Source organism: Opisthorchis viverrini, assembly GCF_000715545.1.
Source record: "Opisthorchis viverrini unplaced genomic scaffold opera_v5_427, whole genome shotgun sequence".
Classification (NCBI taxonomy): Eukaryota; Metazoa; Platyhelminthes; class Trematoda; order Opisthorchiida; family Opisthorchiidae; genus Opisthorchis; species Opisthorchis viverrini.
Window position 1 is genome coordinate 1 of NW_008752088.1, and position 22,768 is coordinate 22,768.

Here is a 22,768-nt window from a genome sequence, read left to right on the forward strand (position 1 = left end):
TCCATGCCGATGTCAAGCAAATAGCCAAAAAACGACGTGCAAGCTTCGAAAATGTAAATTATACGGCAAAGCTTGCACATTATATAATCTCTGAGGTGCGGTTAGATCGATTCCCATGCCGAAAGCATTTCATTCCTTATACACCGTGCTAATTATCAAGGCGATTTTCAGTATCAGACATTTTGGTGACGCGGAAACACAAGCTACCGCATCTCGCTATTCAGACGGATAATATCTAACAAAACACATGGAAAAAGCAATTCTCATATTGTCCATATTGAGGCTTAGGTAGGCTGAAGCAAACCCCCCTAAGAATTATACTTTTTGACGGCTTTTTATCGGTTTTCGATAACTGGCCAAATACACTACCGAATGCCCAAAGCTAGGTATCTTAATGTCTAGCTATATTAACAACCGATTTATTTCAAAATGCATCAAGGAAAATCAGCTTAGAATGTAGTTGTCGTCCTTTGGATAATTTCTTGTACATTTATTATACAACATACGCACCTGTAGATGCCCTATGGGGCCCATGCCAGACCGGGCCTCCAACAAACCAACCAGGATGTTTGCTCGGGACGCAAGGATGTAAATTTAGTTGGGAGTGTCAACGGAGACTCTGCAAAGATTCGAATCCGTTGATTGGGAAACCTATCTCGAAGCTCCCGAAACACTTCTGCTCGAGTATCGTTGCCTCCACAATTACGTGTTCACAACTTGATGGAGGAATATTTGGCCGGTAGACTGTTGAACGTTGAATCGACTGATATATAGCAGGGGATGATAGGGATAGGTCCAAGCGCATAATTTTATTAGATTTTGTTGAAATGCACTCCCAAGTTATTAAATTAAGTTCCCTGCGTAACCATTTCTTTGGACGTTTTTCTTCCATCTTATCCTTGGATTCCACTTTTGATGCAGCATGTTTCAGTTCCTTTTAATTGTGCCTGAATTCAAGCCTGTTGTAAAAGTTTGTAAATATCTCTGTCGTCTCAAGATCTTACTGACTTTGTTAGCAGGCTTTTAATGGTTGGCCTGACGGTGTGGATATGATTTATGATATGCGGATTGACAACTGTTTTAGCTTGTTTTGAGAGGACAGTCGCCCTAAACGTTAACAAGGTTCATCCAATTTCTGTCCGTGTGGTTGCTTTCAGTTTGTTCTCTCTGCAAAAGGTGTACTCCGACCAAATGCCAGATGCGCTAAACACTGACACGGCGACAAGCATGTAGAATCACTGACAGCCGTTTGATCATACCTCTATATCGGCCCTTCGAATTTCTGCACCTAACGTTCCACTGCATGATAGGACCAAAAAAGGCGAGTATGAAGGTGCTCGAGCCGCAATGACCAACATCATTATCACGCATCCAGTGTTCCACAGAAGTGAACGATATCCGTCCTCTTGCCGCCCAAGGAGATGAACGTGATACCGAATTTCGCTAAGAAAATTCCCATGGGGTCTCGGTCGCCCATAACCCACTAAATCAACGGCTTGTTCGTTAGGAACATGGTATACAGAGGTGTATCATTTTTAAAGTATTATCAATCTGTTGTATTCCATATTATGAAAACTATTACTGCCAGGCCCCTACACTTCAGGAAGTGACCTCAGGCTGTAGGCACGAGGCATGCTTTTCCGCCGTCATGAGAGATTATTGGGCTCCCCACACAGGTTTTGACCCACAGAATTAAACTTACAACGACAACTGAACTGATTCGACATTTATTTGACATATGTCAAAAGAAGGCTACTGCTTCGCCCTCAGAAAACTGTGAAAATGTCGAAGTATAACTGTTGCACTGCTGCTCATGTAGTGGTCTGGCTACCCAATAAGTTAGTTTACCAGGAGTGTGTGGCAAAGAAATAAAAACAATTACGCTAGGTTGGGTATACACAAATAAAGAGGTCAGATGAAACAGACTCACTAATAATAGTTCTCTTCAAAATAGTTCGCCGTTGGCCCAGGTCAGCGAATAAACGATAATCCAATTATGTTGGTCCAGAGGTCTTCTTCTGAACAGTTCCGACATATAATAGATTCCGAAGATGGTCTGTAATGTTTTGGTACCAGAGTTAGCACATGAGGCTCGCGAATGACCGCTGTAAGCGCGAGCGAAATCAGAAGAGAGAGTCGAAGCAGGTGACCACGCTTATATTATGTCAAAGTGTTCAAGTGTGCGTTTTTGGAGTTTTTCGTATTCAAACAAAAAATGATTATGCAATTGATGAAATACGTAGTGTTATAATTAAAGTAAAACAAAGGTACAAAACGCCACACTCACACCATCCACTTTGTTGCAGCATGTTGTCGAAGACGCTAGTTTTTCAGTTGAATTGTTCGTTTTTACTTGGGGACGACGGAAGTATAGTCTCTATAAGGCATTCGTAATTTTGAGTTTATATATGCGCTCCCGTTTTGTTGACCTGAAGTCGGAATTGGTTGGCGTTGATTCATGAACATGACCTTCAGCAATATGTGGGCGCCTGGTTCGTGCTCGTTTTCCGCCCCAAGATGTACTGAGTTTGCAGTGTCTTAAAAATTCCCCATGGCTACGAAGTCGAAAAAGCTCCTGAAAGTAATTGATGGTTTCCGCTCGTGGAATGTCAACTCCCCTCCGACATACGCCGTCAATTCGCCCTCCTCAGATGTTGAGGAAGTTCTGAAGAGCGAGCACTTCCAAGTTGGGAGGGTATGTTTTTAGTAACCGAAAGTATTGATTGGTTCACTGTAGGTTGCTATCCATGGCTTCCCTTATTGTCCATCATGCCTGGCGTTCGATGCGGTGCAGAAAATTGTCGTGGTTGGGACAAAGTCGGGTGTTTTGAGAATGTAATTATCCACATTCTTGCAACGTGATTTTTTTCAGATTCGGACGACCAGGTGTGGATTATGTGGCTTCGCATCCATCATCGGCCGCCGTTCTACAGATAATATTTCTTGCCAACGAGGCGAGTGTCACTTCGTTATTTTCATTATGGCCCGTCAAATCGGTAGCTTGTTCCCTGGAAAATCTTCATTCTTCTTTCAGTACCCGGGGAGCTAGCCATCTGGCTAGAGTGTATATCCGCTGCTGCGCTTTTTCAGAGAGTCATTAAAAAGTGCAGTTTTTTAGGCTGAACATATGTTTTCTATGAAGTCGTGATCAGTCTAGTTTAGTTTTTTCGTACGTGAGGTAGGCAGTAGGCTGTTGGTCCCAGATAACTTTGTTTTCTTGTGCCGACTGCTTCTAGCACGCACGCTTTTCTAACACAGTCTTCTTGCAGTGATACTCATGGTGTCATGGTTGCCTGTCCAACTCATCGCGGTGTTGTTTCCAGACTGCTGAGATTGTCCGTTCGCATGATACCTACGCCATTTCCGTTTTTCAGCCTTTCCATTTTATATTTAAGTAACTCAAAGCCTGGAGCATACTACCAGATAGCTATACAGGATACAAGGTTTTCGCCATTTACGCTACGCCTTAACATGTAACTACCATTGTGGTCTCGAACTTGGTCCGCTGTTTAAACGGAGGGCAGGTTTATTGAGAACCCCTTTTCATATTTGACACATCGATCGAATCATTATTTTTTTTAAATCTTATTTTGTATCACTGGCGTCGGGCTGTACGCCGGATTGGACAGCTTGTGTAGATATTGATAACCCGGGTGGTTGGGAGCAATCTTAGAGTTAATAGAAACCAAACATAACTCGATAAATAGTTATGACCGCTGGAGGCGGAGACAGGCAACAAAAGGGTACCCGAGTTCTTCAGAATGTGCGCTCACTGCAGACTCCGAGATTTTGGGGGGCTTGCATTGCCCAGCAGAGTGGTTATAGACAGCTGTGCCAGCTCATGTGCCGCGTATATTTCAAGGTAAGATTTCAACTGAATTCATCATGTGAAGTGACGGCAAAGATATACTCCTATGCTACTGTAAATTTGCTGTTGATTTGTTATTAACATACCACCTGAAGATTCCCTATGTCTTTGGACAATCGGGGGTTAAAGTACTCTGGGAGTGTTTGCTGACAAGCATTGTATACTCGGATGGTTTTTCGGTTCTTGGGTCATATCGCTCACTAATGTAAACGGTCTTAGGTAATTTAATTAGTTCTTCCACACGGTTTTGAAAGGACATCGCACCAATAGTGCCGAATTCTACTGACGGATCAACCCCACATTTCGCGCCGTTGTGTAAATACTGGTTGCTTGATAGGAGATGAAGTAGCTTCTCTAACCTAGACAGTCAGGGAAACTTTTATCAACACCCAGCGCTAGTAGGCGTTAGTTTGTTCACCACCACTTAGCCAATTCATTTCATATAAATCCAATTTATCGGTTGCAAACCGTGTAACATAGGTGCCATAGGCCTGGTGCGGCTAGGTGTTTGAGTACCAGGTTAAGGAACCAAATGCCTGTGGTTCGAAACCAACATCAGCATCTCGTCTGTTGCTGTCTAGGCTTGGGTAACCGGGCAGTATAAGTGCCCTCGTGCCTCCTTCCTTTGACATGGTAGCTAGGCGCCGAACGAACGATTATTGACCATGAATATATTGGTTCCAGCTGATACACTTTTGATCACTGGAAAACTGGGAGGGATTGGGAGATACTGAAGATAGGATGATCGTTTGGCTGTAACACCCTCTCGGTGCCGATCTGCCATGCCATCCGAAGGAAGCATGAGGGGTACGAGGATGCAAATTCCAGACAAGAGAAGTCGAGATTTAGAGGTCGGGTTCGAACCACCGACCGTCCGATCACCCCCAAGATACAGCCAAGTACAGGTGATGGCATGTACAGTTAATTTGGGAATAGGGATGCTACACGATAGGTTTGGTTCATGAGCGCCGTGCGCGATTCAGTCAAGTCTGCCAGCGTTGGTAACTATTGGTGAGTTGAGCTATGGGATCCTCATCCGGGGAGTTGGCAGTTCTTAATCCCACCGAACTGATTGGTTCGTGTTCCCATACTTCGGTCATATGTTGTCCACCTCTCGATCGATTCCACTTAGTATAATGTTGGGGGGGGGAAGTGCTCTGTGAGTTAGACGGTCCTGTGGCATGTGGAGTACATGTTCTAACCAGCGTAACTTACAAAATGCGAGTAATCCACCTATCGTGGGAGAGATCCTTGTTTCCAAAGCCATCTGGTGTACTTCAGGACAGCATACCATCACTGTGATTGTCCGGGCGTCCTACGCGAACCCTATCTAACATTATCACAATATCTGACAACAGGCAAACTCCAGCCAGGCCCCCTTGGCATCGATTACATGTCACCTTTGGGCCAGTTGTGTCGTCTGGGCTCAGTGGAAGGCGCGAAGCTTCCACAGCGTTCGGTTTAGTTGTAGCTGCCTTCATTTTACGTCTCCTCATGGCCCGTCTCTCTCAACTGCTTTCGTCGATATACGGTAGTGTGTATTAAATGTTCCAGCCACCCAAACCTGATAAGTCCTATTCGCTTTTCCAGTGATTCTGTGTCACCATCAATTCATCATCACCATGATCATCATCAACTACAGCAACAGTGTTGACACTGATGATTCACTGCAGTAAAGCCATAAGGTTCGTTTAATTATATATATGGAGGGCACCTAGCGCTAGGCTATGTCAAGAATTCCAAGGTACCTACCCCTCCAACTGCTTAATCAAACAATCTGAAGAGAAACTGACAGGATGAACGCCCCTTACATTGATTAGACACGCCACTGACATTGATTAGCCACCATTTCTGGCAACGTCTCCAGCCAAGCACTGGTGGGGTCACGGGGACCCCATTCTGGAAGGCGTGCAACACCAACAACACCTAAACTCTTCGTGATCTCTTTTACGTTCTTCTGCCAAGTCATGCGTTGTCCACCTCGTGGTTCGAGCCATCCTGAAGGAGGCACGGAGAGCTACACTCGTCTCGGTAGACGCTGTTTCGGTATGCGTACCACATGCCCGAGCCATCGTAGTCGGTGGTGCCGGATGTTTCCCCGATTGAAGTACCTGCGGCACAACCAAATGCCCGTTTTCTAGTCACCTGTTCACTATCGCGCTGATGCCATCTGAAACCAGTCAGGCTTCTGAGGCATTTGTGGTCGAAAACCTGAAGAGGCCTCACATCATCTATCCGCTGAGCCCGTGTCTCGTATCCATACATCACCATCATCAATGGACCACTTGTGCGTTGTTTCCTTACAGTCACCTAACTTGATTGCCGTGGAGATGATAAAACCTTTTAAGACGTTTAAGTTCAGCGGATGGGAGTCGCCATGCTTCGCAACGATGGTGTGAAGTTGCTGTGGCAGCTGACTGGTGTACAAGACCGTTTAGCCTCAGTGAAATTTGTTTTTGGCGCATTAACTGATGAAATTTGACGTTCTTAACGCTCTGATCACGCTGACATCCACGTAATCCGTTCTGCTAACATCGCATCTTATGAAGCTGCCAAGATGCATGAAGTGACCAGCAAACTCATGTTTCTCTTTCTGAAGTGTGAAGAGATGATAGATTCTGAAACATGACTTCCCACTGTGGTGTGTAAAACGCCGAAACATGTGATCAATTCTCGTATTCTGTTTGGAGTAGTTGGTTTGGACAAATAGTCGTCGGGCAAAAAACGATGTCGTTTTTGTGGTCCGAATTCACCAGGCCAGATTTCATTTTCCATTGCACACTTGCAGGCTTCATGATAGTGGCCACGACAGAAATGAGCGAGGAGAAAGGAGACAATCCTGATGAACTTCTTCAGTCGTGGGGAAGCTTCCAGAGACTCCAGCTCGGGGTATAGAAACAACAAGTGCAGCATGTTGACAAATTTTTGATACCACTTCATCCTGGCCATGTATGTTTAGAACTGGTTCTCTCAGAGTCAGCGTTATACGTGGCACCGCTGAAACACGTTAGGTAATGTATAGTCAAAAGGCGTAAATCTTGCTTGATGCTCTCGGAACTGCCTCCCGTCTTCAGAAATTAGGCTTCAAAATTATCTGGAACCCAGTAGCCTTATTACGACTGACATGATATGTATATCGCATGGTGGGTAGACTCAGTGCTGCTCCTTTCTCTGGAACGCAGTCACAATGGTCGATCGGCCCCAATCCTCTTGCGCGTTCTTGTTCTCAGGTGAAACCAACCGAGTCAAGAAAAAACACGAAACCCTCCTCAATCCTTGAATAGCGCTTGGGTAGGCTCATCTACTCAGCAGTCTAATAACGCTTCATGGTAAGAGAAATATTAGCACTTCGGAAAGTGTTGGCAGGGTCTTCCTTGCCTTGTCGACACGTACCTCTATTTCTTGCCAGATTAGCTTTTTTTGGAGGAGGATGGAACCCAAGAGCTAACATGGTTTATGGGCTCCGTTGACTCTACGCATGGCAAACTGGACATCCGCGCTTGTGTTTAATAATGTTTTTTTCAAGATTAATTAATTGTATGCCAGTTACACTGTTTGAATATGGATGCAGCGCGATGCGCATCCAATTCGTACAGCCATTGCCAGCCGGAATGATACACATGAAATCGCTGATATTCACGATACTGACGGAAGTTGACCACGGATGAGCATGCATACATGTTGATGATGATGCTTGGTAATCAGCTAGAGTGCACACTGTCTATCGCTGTTAGTAGACCGGTTGCTTTTTCGATTACCTACTGGCAAGATACTTGTCCAATAATCAGTTGCCGCGTTTTTCATCACTCGACCCAGACCAGCCATCACCTACTTTGAGTAATATTCAGCCACATTGATTAAATGCACTTTGAATAGTGCGACTATACCGCCCTATTTTTTGTTCAACTGGCATCCCAACTCTTATGTGAGTGTTATGTCCACTCCACATTCGGTTAGGAAATCTACGATTCTCCCCCTCGTGAATCATCCCTCCTAGTGAGTATCAATCGATCAGTACTACGTGAACGCAGCACAGTTGTCTGTCGTGCTCCCCAGGTTTTGGTTGCTGATCTCGAAGTCATTATCCATGTCTTCGAAGTCGATCTGATTTAGTGCGAGCATGAAGCTCGGTTACTCGTTTGTATAGACATTTCATTTGATTCGCTCCTTTTGATCCCTTGAGTGAGTACTTGTTGTGAACTTGTCACTTCAGGTAATGTGAATCATTGCGGTTCACACAAATCCAACTCGGATAGCTGGGCGCTTTGTTGTCGGATCGTATAGCTGTATTTAGAGCAAAGCCGCAGCAAGATATTAAGTCGATAAGACGAGGCATGGTGCAATCGGACTTGATAGTCGCATTTCTTCCTCCGAGCAATGCTAGAAACAATTAAGTTGATGGGCCGTGAATATTCTGGTTGATAATTAGTGTCAAACTTATCGCTTATGAGTAGTCAGCTCCAGAACACGGCTTCCTTGAACTGGCATGTTCAGTTGATCGTCTCTCCGCGATTGGGTGGAATGGCCGGATTTAGCAGAATCATGTGCCAAATACACATTTCTGTGTACTGCTTTGGAATCCATAACTTGACGGATGATGCATACCTCAACCACATGATACTAAGGTCCAGCTTTTCCTCTTGAGGGCATGTCAACCGTACGACGCTGGTGTAATTTTTTTGGTGAATAACGAAGTTCGTTTTCATTGAGCCGAGTCTTCAGACCACTGCTGTCAGTATAAACCAAAGAGGATAGGCTCGGAGGACGCATGCACCGACATCAAGTGAGGCCAAGGTTCTAGCACAATTTAATGTTACTAAGCAATCTCACTGAGCATTTTCAGTCTGAGTCGTCCGTCGAATGTCCGCATATAGTAACGCGTGTCTTGAGGGACCTCCATAGGTGTGTTGTTAATTCGGAATGGATAATCCGATAGTAGACCACTATTTGTATGACTACTTGTACTGCTATCATTGATGATATGTATACATGCATACATAATGTTACGAACTGACGGTTATTTTCGAATGTGTCTTGCGATAAGTCGGGTGTCATTTTGTACTGCTGCTAAGAATTATGCTTTAGTTTAGCGAAATTTGACAGAATCTTCGTGTCCGAGGTAAAATATGTCATTCTGAATTCATTTTGGCGTTTATATTTGGATACATAGGATGGCATGCTAATCGAGACTGTAGCTACCTGCCCTAGTGCAGAAATACTCGTTTGGACATATCCCTTGCAACAAAGCTCTCATACAAGAGACCCCCATCACCACAGAAAAGACTTTCCGACCAATCCCTTGAAGTTGCTTCTTTAGACGAGTAAACAATAGCCCACTTGATTCCGACTAATACTCATCTGCATATCAATTAGGTTTTCATGGGAGACTCGACTGAATTTTTCGTTTATGATATCATCATCATCGATAGCATGACATCAGTGTTCAACACCGATGCTTCACTGCCGTACAACCATAATTTACTTGAAGGCCTTATTGTAAAGAAAAGAGTAAAGGTGGGCGGGGAAGGGACTTAGCGCTAGCTTACCACAATCATTCCGAGGTGCCTATAACTCCAATCACTCATTCAGATATTCAACTGGACTTGTTGAACAAAGGCTGTCATTAGTGTCATTATTATTCTTACTGGTATTGGCGGTAAAGTCATTGACGCTTCGCTACACAACGGCGCAATGGTGATATCGTCGTATTTGATGGGCGGGGAAGGGCTTAGCGCTAGCTTACCACAATCATTCCGAGGTGCCTATAACTCCAATCACTCATTCAGATATTCAACTGGACTTGTTGAACAAAGGCTGTCATTAGTGTCATTATTATTCTTACTGGTATTGGCGGTAAAGTCATTGACGCTTCGCTTTACAACGGCGCAATGGTGATATCGTCGTATTTGATGGGGAACGTTCGCAGCTAATTTGCCGGGCTCAGCAACCGAAACAAAGACTATTACTTTCATTATCGCTGTCACTATGTTTATTATTATCATTATCCTGTTGCGTTGGTACTTGAGCTAATGTGTTTCATTGTTCACTCTTGAAATACCCTTTTTAGCATGCGGACCATGATTTTCCGGGTTGTCTGGTTCCGACGGTATTTTTCAGTGTGAAGGTGATATCGATACTCATTCTCTTTTTGTTGCGAGTTCCCGGTAGAATCAGTGTTGCTTGCTCTAACTATGAGGCGATAAAGATTCACAATTAGTATCACAGAACCTCTTGATTTTATTCTCTCTGTACCTCCCTCTAGGACGTAGAGTTCCTGCTCCTGGTTGAGGCCCACCGTCAAAACTGTTTTGTTTTCATCACGTTTAGTTGTTAAGTTAATCACTCCCTAAACGAGAACCAAAGTTTCTCCATTCAGGGATTTCCGTAGTAAAAGACTATTGATATGTTAGTTTTCCTTGCCCTATGCGGTTTTGAAGCCCATATATCTCATTCATCATATCTGCTAACCGGAGTGCCTTCCCTTTACGACAACAGCTGGAACTGTGTGACCACCCACCGGCCATCTCTGGTCGTTAGAACTGCATATTTTCTGACCGTTCTCTGCAATTCATTCACTCACCAAGTTAAACTCAATTTCGTCCTTCCATACTTGTCATTACAGGGTGGCCTAATATCCATTTGCCAAGATGATGTTGTTCACTTGTGGAGCATTCGTCAGAAAAATCCCGAGCTTGTGCACTCGTTACAGTTCAAACGTGAGCAGTAAGTGTTTAGTTTTTAAATGCGACTTGTTTTTTCTGTGTTCTGCCACATTTTAAACTGTTTTCCGGCTTTTTGTCCACGCTGTATCTATAGTCAATCGTCATGTCCTTCTTCGATCTAATTCTTCCATCCTATATCCCGCGCTTAGTTTCCTGTTGCTTTTCAACTGTGCCGTGTGTGTTGGATCGGCGCGAATACATTACTCCCGGCCTCAGGAAATCTGTATATTTGCCATCATTCTGTGGGTCGGTAGTAGACGTCCTGTTCCTAAATTGTGCCGGTTTGGGGCTTTCTCTCTCATCAATTTTTTTCCTGTCAGCCTATTGTTTCTACGGTCTATACCGAAGTGTACGACCATCTAATGCTCCCTTGTTTTGGCCTCATTTCTCCCCATCACCGATCTCAGCCTCACTTGTGGTCACGTGCCAGTAGGCAGCAGTTGGCTCTATTTGGGCACGGATAAGGGCAACGTGCATTTTGTAAACGTGCAACGCTTCACTACATCCGGATATGTGATCAATTGGAACAAAGCAATCGATTTGTAAGTCTTTTCCTCGTTTTAAATCGGAGGTTTCTGCTGACACGACAACCTCGCCACGCAACGGTATTATCCGCTAATGGTTTCAGCTCCTATGTCGCCATCACCGCGTCTTCTTCTGTTGTTGTTGTTGTCGTTGTTGTTGTGTCGTTGTTGTTTCCTCGTTTTGTTTATTCAGTTCTAATCAGAGAGCAAACAGCGCTTTCGTTCGCCTTTCTGCTCCTAACACTTTGACATTTGTGACAAGCGGGTGTTTCCCAACTCCCACTTTGTGGTTACTGCTCACTGGATCACAGTTTCGATTTACTGATTTGATTGGTTCGAGTCACCTGGTTTTAGAAATGGTGCGATAGCTAACGAAATACACTCGTTTGTATACCAATTCGGTTTCGACGGGGGACTCACTTGGAACCCGGCTGAGTCTCTCGTTTTATGATAAGCTCCAAAAAGGGCGAAACCAGTCGTAGGACATCGAGGGGGAATTAGTTACTTATTTGGAACTGTAAGATAAGACAGCATTTTGTGCATTGTCACTGCCACAGACGATAACGTTTGAGATTCCAACCGGAACATATAAGTTTGGATCCATCTTGTACATCGCGCTTGTTTCTATGTGGTTTTGAGAAACTCTATAATACCTCTTTTTTGTGTAGTGGCAGCTGCGTTCTCAATGGGAACCGCATCTGAATGCTGTCATTTGTTCGATCAATCTGACGGTCAATACGTAGGACTTGGGTTCGTGTGATCTACGATTTATATCAGTTTCTTTTTTATTGAAAACTCACCACAACATTCATTACAAAACTGGTCCTTGTCGCTTTGCCACTCGATGATACAGCAACAGAACCGGGTTCGCAGTTGAAGAGAATACTGGTAGTTCAGGGTGTATTGGTGGTTTTGGTTCGTTCGCCGAGCTGTGCTGTGCTGTTTGGTTGTCAGCGTTTCGTTACCAGTCTAGGTAAAATCACTAATGCGTTAAGTGGAAGTGCACTTCCAGTGAATGTCGCCGTATTGATTTTCCGCGCTTCGAGGCTTTCGATTTTTGAAGTGAATGGATTATTTGCTAACAACGGGGTCTGTTCAGTATTGTGGTTACTCCCATTCACAATGGGGTGCTTATCTAATCCATTTTGGTAGCCGTTTTCACTGTACCATGGATGGAGAATACTGGTCTGAGTATCGTAAACGAGTTTTCAGCTGGATGTCCAATCGCTCTTTTGGTTCAATTCAATGCAGTTCGATTCAATTTATCAGAATCTCACGTTATTTAGACGCTATGTTGCGTTCGAGATCTTGAACGTAGTACCGGTGCATCACATGCTTGTGATGTAATTGATGACAACTTGTCCCTGGGTGCGTGTCACACACTTCTCCGATCATTAAATTCTTTCCACCATGCAACTAGCTCAGCTCCACGCATCATGCAGGCGCTGGTCAATGTATTTATTCTACTAAGTCACTAGTGAATGGTCTGCTATCCTTTGAATTCCACTGTTCCAGTTTCCTAGTGGTACCATCGTCGTTATCTAAAAGACCACAGTGCGGATTTCCCTGACCAACGGTTCCAATCGGGTCGTGCAATACCGATTCAGCTCCTCGAATGTTTGGTTTTCTCTCAGTTTATCCGATGATTTACAAACTCCATAACGAAAATTTCTGTCTCCGGTTGCCATAGTTTCGCTCACTGAATGTAGAGAATGAAAAGGATAGCCACATATTGAAGATGGCTGGTCCAATGCTGGAGCGCCACTGAATATCACTGAACCACCTCGGTTAGTGTTGACTGCCATGAAAGCGTTCTGTCCGTAGGTCGTCATATACAAGAAGCCTGTAAGCAGCTTCTTGTGACTCTTTGGTTTGTCAACCCATGTTTGAAGCACACCGTGGCATCATGTAGTCTGCTCCTGTCGGAAAAACGGTGTCGCATCGGAGTCACTGGTGTGAACTTCCCGTCCTTTCGAATCACAAATGGAATATCGATTTTTGAGAATTCACTTGATCTGTCATATTAGGTGATATTGCTGCCGGTATTGCTTTGTGTGATAACCAGTGCAATGCATTTGTATTCAGCCTACAAATTATAGTTGTTTAAGCGGATTGAATTAATTTACGTTTTATCAGGTCATAATCCATCTATCTGGTGGTATCAGTGATCAAAATGTGCTTCTTCAGCCGTATTGGCTTTCAAAAGCCCGGAAGTGGAACGGACTCACAAGGTCGTAGTTGTTTTACGGTACCTGGTTTAGAGACGATACGAGAACAGAGGAACCCAGCAGTTGTACCTGTCATCACCGCCAGTAGCTTATATCGTTACATCCGCTTGCAGCGATGCGATAGGGTCACAACCGGGCTTCTCAACCGCAACAACTGCAGTCTCCTGATGTGAGGTCGGTTCCAGTCACTTCAGCTGTCTTCACGGTCAAGGCTCATGCGCCACACTTTTTGGACTTGGAGAAAATGCGGTTGTCACACCCACTCGGCTACTTCAATGTATATACGGTCTGACGTGGTTTAGTCCTTTTCTAAGAACATCCAGTTTCTCTCACCATGACATACTTTGTTGAGCTTTTGTTCATCTGATTTTTTTTAAGAGTAGGCCATAGATACTACCCATCTCGCTTAAGGTTGGCGTCTTTCTCAACAAAAGTTGTAGTGTTTGCTAGTATTGTTTTACTGACATACGAAAGACCAGTGCGGCCGAGAGTAAAAATCCCGGATGATGGTTGATGTAAAATCTCGTTGACTCGAAGTTAGGGTAACAAGTTAAAAGTGGCAAGCGTAATTCGCTGGAGGTTTTCTCCTGACGGAGACTCTTTGGGTGGATTTAGCAAGGTTAATCATCTGTTACTTGGGATAGTAGTTTTTTTTTCAAATACAGTAGTGCCCCGTGTCTTACAAATAGCAAATATGAGTCAGGGTGAAAAGCCCGGAATAATGCTTGACTGCTCTAGAGTAGTCGAAGTTATTGATGCAACCTGGGTTTTCCACATTAACCCAAGGTGATTTTGTTTTGACTACTCACATTGACTCTGCAATTGGCAACATCACGAACCAAAAGGCTCCGTCGTACTTGACAGTCGGGCATGATCGGTTTTGAAAACGTGACCCCATGATAATTACCGCCCTAACTGGAGCTCAGAAAGTTGGTACAGCAGCCCCTTCCACATGACTCATCGCAGTTCGGCCACAATCAAATGCCTAAAGTGACTTATTCCTTATATAGACGTAATACGCCATTCGTAAGATTTCTGAAAACTCTTCGACAGAAGAACATAAACACGAGATTCGTTTGGGTTCCAGGTGAGCCTCCGGTCAAAACCAAATGGGTGTGCAAATGAGTGTACTTCGCTAGTTACGGTAAATTCATTTACAAATGTGTAAATTTGTCCATAGTATGGGATTAATCATGTTTCAGAGGGAACAACAGCCTACATTTTGTGATATTTCAGTGATGCTTTTTCTTTGCATGCAGACAGAATCAAAACCGGCTTTTCAAATGCCAATAGGACCGAGCTAAATTGTGTGACGGTTCTGCTTTCTCTCCACGTATATATGCGGAGCTTCTTGATGCCGCTAATTTTCATAGTTTCTGTGACACATTATTACCATTAATAAGTATTAATAATGGCCTATGATTGCCTTCAGTGGGACTCGTATAACCCCTGGCATAATTCACCAAACCGTATTGAGTAGCAGCGCTCACACCTACTGATCGGTATTGCTACGTCGTATATCTGGTCTGCGTCTCACTACTGACTCACCGTGCCCCATGCTTTCACGGCTTTCTACCGTGATCTGTACTGCTTTAGATATCTCCGCTGAGCAGAAATCTGGGTAGGATCTGTGGATAGAATATCATGGAGCAGAGAAGCGTCTGCATTCATATATCAAAATAGACCTTAGCATCAAAGGTATGCTTGTTGAATTCCTTGTTGAAGGTCAGCCATTATCAGCCTATTCGGGTGCTTGAGACAAACAAACAAATGGGTTTGCTTTGCCTCGCTTGAGCTGCGAAAGTTGGAAGGGCCAAAACTGCCTAAAAAATCGGATATGCTTATGGAAATTTCCGGAGCTTTTTCTGAAACTTCTAAACCCGTGTTTTTATCCGCAAAACGTCATTCTCCACGGCTTACTCTGTCAATCTCTTTTTACTGTACACTTCCCCACTGCGCAAAGAATACGGTTATCTGTCCACAGACAAGTTAACAAAGAACCACACCCCGCCTACCATCCTGAAGTTGCTATGTTTTCCATCGGTTCCTGATTTCCGCGTAATGCGGCTGCCCATCTGAGGCATCTCTTCCGTACGTAGGTGAGATAACCTTTTGAGGGGGAGTTAAAAAACAGTTAGAATAAAATATGAAGCGTGGTTGTGGATTTGGATTGCAACCCTCGGGACAAGAAGTCGACTACCATAAGGCCTCACCTTCTGCGCTGTTCCTCTCGACACCGATGGTCAGTCTACTTTTGAATTTCGGATCTCATGGTATACCAGATGCGAAGACCTGTCTTGGGGGTTCAGTGACATGCACGATCGCTCCTTCGTTCGTTCCATCATTTCGAATGTTGAGTGAATGCTTACCATTCGGATGAACTTGGGAACCTAAGGTTGCTGTTCAATTACACCGTGATGCTTTTTCTGGAGAATAGTTTATCGTCCAATGAAGTGACGAAAGTTGTCCACCGACGTGAGTAGAGATGAACTCACCACGCTGGGTTCCGCGTTGAACAAGGATCCGTTCGTCTTTGGTATCCATGGAAATTTTATTTGAGCAGCGTATTAATTGTTTTTACATTTGTAACGGACTTCATCCTCTGGGAGATGGCCTGCTTGGAGCCGATGGTTCTCAACTCTTTTGATCTAAGCACACGTCGGTATTACTCACTACTCAGAGCTGCTGTTTCACAGCACTGTACATAAGACTCGTCGATTACAGAGCTCGTTGGGGATATGCAAACGCCTGAGGCGCGAGACCCATATGAATGGTTGAGATTCATCTCTGACTTCTCTGTTATTCCCATCTGGGTTCGGTCAAATTCGTACCGTTCGTACTTCTTGCGTGGGAGGCGTTGGCCGGGGACAGATGGATTCAGTTTCATCCATCGGGTCGCCGCAGATAGATTTGTTTGTTTGTTCACTTGTAAATGTCGAATGTCTAATACGGGCGTTAAGGAGTTTATTTTGTTTGGCTGCTATTGTGTGGTCACACAAACTAAGCGGGGAAACTAATCCAGTTAGCAGGACATCTTTGTGTTCACTTATCACTGTGATCCTCTTCAGTGTCCCATTGACAATGAATCCCAAGGGTGTAGATCCTTAAAAGCGAGTTGCATCGTCATTTTGGATAGCACTGGTTTTAAATCTATTTACTTTCGAACTTTAACTTATTAGCCTTTTGGTTTCCATTGTTTACGTGTGCCAACCGCCGCAGTATGTCTGGCTTAGATGGTTATTCTAGGTTTGAAACTTTTTCACGGACGCTGATTCATCGTTTTCATGTACCGCGGATGTTTTAGAGGCTAAAATTTTCTTCCAAACTTTTGTATGGTAAATACCATAACTGGGCGAATCGTAACAGATTCCGACTTGTTATTGTGCCGCTCCGAGTTCCCTTGTTAATCTGTATATAAGTTGAACGACCTTCCCAAAGTCTGGGTACTGTAGCAACCGCTGAGAATTGAATCTCTTTCACTTTCTTGTGTTGGTGACGTCTTAGATAAAGGCTACGGTAGTTAGTCCGGCGACTTTGGTTCATCTGCTTTCGTCATCTGCTCATCTACTTTTTTATTCAATTGAGTTATGTGCTGTTTTCCTTTTGTCCCCGTTTTAACCACTGGTTTCTTCTCAATGGATGTGGGGTCCTGTGTGAATGAATTGCATCCGAATGGTCACTAGCCTCGATGGCAGTGGAAGCTTCACACACCCTCCTATCACTTTGCCCAGAATAAATTTTCAGTCGAAAGTAATGTACTTCATCTCAAAAATCCAATCAGTGCTGCTTCATGATAATCACCCACTTTGTTGTCCGCGAAAGTGGTTCATCTGGTTAGACGACCAAGCTGGAAAGCTTTCGACAAAAGCTAAATGCTAGTTTTCAATGCAATACTCGCAGAACCGGCCAGGGTAGGCCTCTTTGTTGCCTTTTTGCCGTCGAACTGATCGATTCGGATAACCATTTCTGTATTTTTGTGTCCTATCCCGGCTTCTCACTGTTTTACTTAATTGATCTATTTCCTTTTCACAGAAACCAGTCATCTCACCCCGGCCGTGTCATTCAGATTGCAGAAAACCCACAAGATGCAAACAAACTACTGATTGCATTCAGTTCTGGCCTAATAATCTTATGGGACTTAAGGACCAGATCCACTGAGGCTCGATTTAGATACAATGAGGTAAGTTTTCCTAAATACCGTTCTGTTCTTTCAGTTGACAGTATTGCCAGCAGTTGCGCAAAACTACCAACCCTAGTTCGCGAGTGTTTTAATTAGCTACTGTTATTGAGTGTAACACATTTCCTTTTCTACAGTTGCAACCAAGACAGAGAGAGAGAGAGACGCAAAAATTCGTCGTTACTTTGAGGTGTTTTCTTTTTCAACAAGAGAACAAAATAGTATCCTCAACGGCACTTTTTAAAAGTTCGCGTTGACAAACTTTTTCCTAATAACAGCACTCTCATTCACACCAAGGTGTCACACACAGGAGCGGGATTAGTTGCGTGAAGAGCCGTCAACGCGAGTATCATTGTATCATTCTCCATACATATACATCTTTGTTTCTTACACCAGCTGTTGATTTAATATCTGTTCAAAACAATCTTGTAAACGCTAACTTTATAACTTTAACCTCATTTGATCTACCCAGTGTCGCAGACACGCAGATGCCCGAAGCTAAAGTTGATATTTGAGTACATTTTGGATGGCATGCGACAGGATGAGAGGTAATCAGCTGTAGAATGTAGAGGTATGTGGTAATCGAACTAACGATGCAGTCCCCAAAGTCAGTAGGTGTTCTGTTATATAGGTACGTTGTTGCTGATGGCCACTGAAATGGGCCGCCTACCTCGGAGCCCCACAGCTTCTTCTCATTTCATTAGCCAAAGTGAAGGAGACGCTTAAGGTGCCTTTGTTGCTGTGGTTTGGCACTACCATACTACTTCTCTGTTATCAAAGGTAGCTAGCTTCACTAGAGCTGTTTATCATTTTTCGATTTCCCGCCTTGAGCTCACAGTGACTACATGGCGTCAATCAGTTGCTCGTTGACCCTTACTGAATGTACCCCAGTTTTTTGCCGAGGACAGCCCTGCATTTACTCGCCACTTCTTGGGTATCAACCATCATGTATGGGCTTGGAATGAATTAACTTTTTCCACCAACGTTCTCCACAAAACGCATTCTCATCGGATAACTGTCCCTATAACCAGAAATCGCAGCTACGTGTTCGTACGAGTCATCGGGCCGAATCGAGTGCAGACTTCTTGACGTGTTCCTTGGAGTTACACTACAGTGCTATTGCGTCAGACAACCGGTTCTCTGAAGTATTTTTCAATATACAAAAAGGAACCCAGTGGACACTTTAATGTCCAATGCTGATTGATATGCGCCTTCACAGTGAGCAACCCAAGTGTACTTTTCCATTTGGTAGTAGTGTGGCCTAAATGTTCAAATACTTCTGGATTGCCACTTGGCTATTCCGAGTTTCTGTTGCTGAACATTCACAGAAAGGGAACCATTTGCTCTGATCCCAAGGAGTGCGCTTTTCAAGGAGTTGTGTCCGTTCTTCCAGAGGTCAATCTCTGGGTGGTTGTGGTTCTAAGATTGGCCTTGATTGCCTCGATGATCCGTTTACATTTCCTGGTCGTGTTCTTGATAATCCTGTTTCTTATCGGGCTCTGGAAACCCTCAACTGATTGGCAAACTGGGTATCATCTGGTGCGAATAATTTCCTTTGTCGATTCTTGTTCGTCGGACGTGCACTGCCACAAATGCTCTCTTGATCCTTACCGCATCGATTGTTTGTGATTTAATCAATCTAATATGCAAACCAAGCGAGTAGGGTGGCCGGACTTTTACCTCTTGAAGGGCTTCTTTGATAAACATTTTTCGGTGTTTATATTCACATCACCCTTGTTTGAACAATACTTTCTTGACTCACTAAAGTGGTGCAGCACTGAACTTGAGTCCAGATTCAAGAAATCCCTCAGTTACCAACAACAAAAAGTAACAACTAAAACGACAGATTCGAAACATCCGTTTCCTCTGTCCGGACACTGAATTTTTACCGGCGGATCCATCGGTCCACATCACCAGGACAGTTACCGGGTTCTCGGTTGAGACGGGTAAACGAGTCACATCGCCTGCCCGCTCTTGAACGTGTTCACACTTACAGACGTAATAATTTGGTTGTGTCCATGATAGTACCAAGGTCGCCTCACATATTAGTTGTCCGAATTTTTAATTCCGGCATGATAGAGGATATGCACTGCTGATAAACTCTAAGAATGAGACGCAATTTTAGTGTCCCGCTCTTATGTGGTCTGACAGTTAACTAAAAACCATCGAGGCTAAAATAGTGCTCATACTTAGCGGTAACTGACAGGTGTTCTCTCCATGAGGGTGTTCGTTCTTGGGAGGAGTGTAACATGGATGCAGGGGTACGGCAGCAACAAGTGGTAGGTAATTTTTCGCGGTGAATGGTTTATTCATAATGCCAACTTTCCATGAAAGTATGGATTAGCATTTTGGCTAGGCAGGATTAGCCTCCAACTCAACTGTTTAAGAGTCGACAAGAGTCATAAACCAGCAATTATGAAAATGTACACATGGCACATAAACTTTCTGAATGCATCTGCACGTCTTGTGGCTCGGTACCCATTGGTAATGTGAATACCCTTAATTCCCCATTAGATGGCCCGAACAGTGCTGTTAAAACACCTATTCTCTACTTCACAGACGGCTGTATACTTATTACATTCAAACTTAACACATTACAGTGCAGAACAGGTCTTCGGATTTGAACAGAAGCTTGAATACATCCGGTCTGTGAGCGAGTCACTCTGTAACCTTGACGTTGAAAAGCAATAACCACATTGTGTTGAGACAGATGTTTGCTTGTACGTAGTTATGTTGGCACACCGTGGATTCCGGCTGACTTTTCGGAATGAACTTGAGGGAAACCATCAATCTCTCGGCATATGAATCGATTCTTTGTCTTCCTTTCACAACCAGGAAGTGGATTTCCCTGTATTCCAGAACCGACATTGTAAACTCCTTTCTGGTGCCTCATGACACCCATACGTTAGTTCATTTGGGTCCTTCGAATTAACCTCCTTGGTTGCAAAATTTTGGCTGTGATTTACGACGCGGATCATTCCTTCACATGGTCGCGATAAATCCATTTTCCATCGTTTGCGTCTATATTTCTCTATTCGTCCCTATCAAGTTTCAGTCCGTCGTTGCTGAACAAAACTATTCCTCGGTTTGCATACAATTTCTAGTCTTTGGGCTTCTTTTCCATTTTCCTTTTTGTGATCTCTCATAATAGTCAAATGTCAAAACTTGGGTTGACTTGAGATGTACACCAACATCTAGTCTAAGAAACCTTTGTAAAGTTGACGCAGTCCTCAGCTGAATTGAGTCACCACGCAGAGATCCTTTCCTCGTGTAGTCAGAAAATTTTTTCCTCCAATTACACTATCCCAATATTTGTTTGTCTGGATCGATAAGGAGGCGGTCGATGGTCTTGGTCTTCATATTTTCTCAACACCCCTGAGGAGTCTTTGTGTGCCAATAATTGACCTTGCTCCAGCTCATGCAGTGCTAATCCATGCGCCGCATCACAGGTTTATCCAATTAGTGGTTCATAATGATACCGTTAATTCAATGATCGCAACTTACAGGTCACGTTTGACCTTGAAAGTGAACATCATTCAATCTATGCGATGTGCGCCTAGGAGTTGTGCTCCATTTATCGGTGATAACAGTAGCCGCGTTTACTGACCATAAGATCGTTTTGATCGTCGATTGAAGATGTTTGTTTTACATTTGTCAGCTTCTCTCGGGCACAGGATTGGCGATAAATTAATTTGCCTGCGACCAACTTCGAATTCGCGGATATTTCTCGTACATAGTGCATTCAGACTTTCCAGATTCATTATCCTAAGTAGTAGGGTATCTGGGAAATTCAGAGAGCAATGGTGTTTCTTATTTCTTCCATTGTGCCAACGCCAAATTCTATGGCAACTGATAGTGTCTGCTTGGGGCTTCTGTCTGATCTTCCGACACATTTGCCGGGAGAATTCGATCTGGCCAGGAAGAATACTTCTGCGTCAGTTGGGAACATTCACGATAAACTTTACGAAGAATACGTTGAATTGGCACCCATCCGTCAATGTTGGCCGCGGCTTATGGGTTGTCCTCGCGAATGCTGGGAATATTGGTAATCATTCACAAATCATCCACTCTTCTGAGGCTTCCAGAAAAACTTAGTTGTGCGGAAGATGCGGCTGTTGTGCTAATGGTGAAACCACTGTCGTCGAGGTGATCCGTGCGAAGACACACTGTTTGACACACTTTACATGTGACACATCACGTATGCGGATTAAACTTTACTTTTATATGCAGATATCATCATCATCATCATCATCATTTTTAGCTGTAATAACCGCGTACTCGTCGTACAGTGGTTGTAGCTGCCGCAGTTTCGTTCACCGATGATTTGGGGGGAGGGGTAGGTATCTGCGCATTGCAGGCGGGAGCTGATAAATTGGTGCATAAATCCAGCACTGTCAGTGAGCTGTCAAGTGGGGGGGGGGTTGGAAAAGGAGCTATGCATTGAAGGCAATAGCTTGGATGCGTGAGCGACATTGAGGGCGCGACTGGGCCATGTCTGACAATATCTCCAAGCATTGATATGGCCCGTCTCGGGGTCCCCATCCAGGAAGACGGCAGTGACCAGCGCAGCTGAGTTTTCTGGTAATGACTTTCATACTTCGCTGCCAAGTCATTGTTTGACCGCCTCTGTCTCTCTTCTACCCTTCACGTGGTTTTGCGAAAAGATATAAATATACTCGGAAAGTCTTGTCTATGGGACACGATATCAGCATGAAAATCGCCAACTATAAATAATCTTGAAACAGAAAAACAAAAGATCGATTAAATTGAGAAAACTGTCTGAACTTGGGTCTTAACAGTCTGCTGTTTGAACAGACAAAAGTTCTCAGGCAAACCGGAAAAATGACTAAGGACCAGTACAAAATGATGGGTAAACATATGGTTGCATATATGGTTAAAACTGTGAATCAGCGTAGCTTTCTTATACATAGACGATATTCCCCCAGCTCTAGGGAAACTGTTTCAACGTGAACATTCTCAATTGGATTGGGGCTTAAACTCACTCCTAAATATATTCTCCAATGGGGACCCCGAGATGGGACACATCAATGGATAGATGCATTGGTAAACATAGCCTAATCTCCCCCCCCCCTTGCGCGCACGCATACAGGCTATTTCTTTCATTACCTAGTCTCTACCTCAAGTTTTCAGAAAGAAAATTTCAGTGTCGCTTCCGGTTTCGCGCTTGAACGGTATCAGCTGCTGACTCCAATACATTGCTATTCCTCCCTACTTCCCCAGGTCTGCCA

The 22,768-nt window shown here is 44.0% G+C and overlaps 1 protein-coding gene across 1 annotated transcript in view; it reads left to right on the forward strand.

Annotated features, from left to right (window-relative positions):
* Nucleotides 1–2,551: 2,551 nt before the first annotated feature.
* Nucleotides 2,552–22,768, forward strand: part of T265_10963 (hypothetical protein) — a gene marked incomplete at both ends in the record, with an annotated part of 107,332 nt that continues 87,115 nt past the window's right edge. Inside the window, 6 exons of the mRNA XM_009177486.1 lie at nt 2,552–2,695; nt 2,738–2,835; nt 2,873–2,924; nt 10,491–10,591; nt 10,998–11,132; nt 17,375–17,522. Of these exons, the coding sequence (XP_009175750.1) occupies nt 2,552–2,695; nt 2,738–2,835; nt 2,873–2,924; nt 10,491–10,591; nt 10,998–11,132; nt 17,375–17,522 (678 nt within the window). The remainder of the gene's footprint in view (nt 2,696–2,737; nt 2,836–2,872; nt 2,925–10,490; nt 10,592–10,997; nt 11,133–17,374; nt 17,523–22,768) is intronic.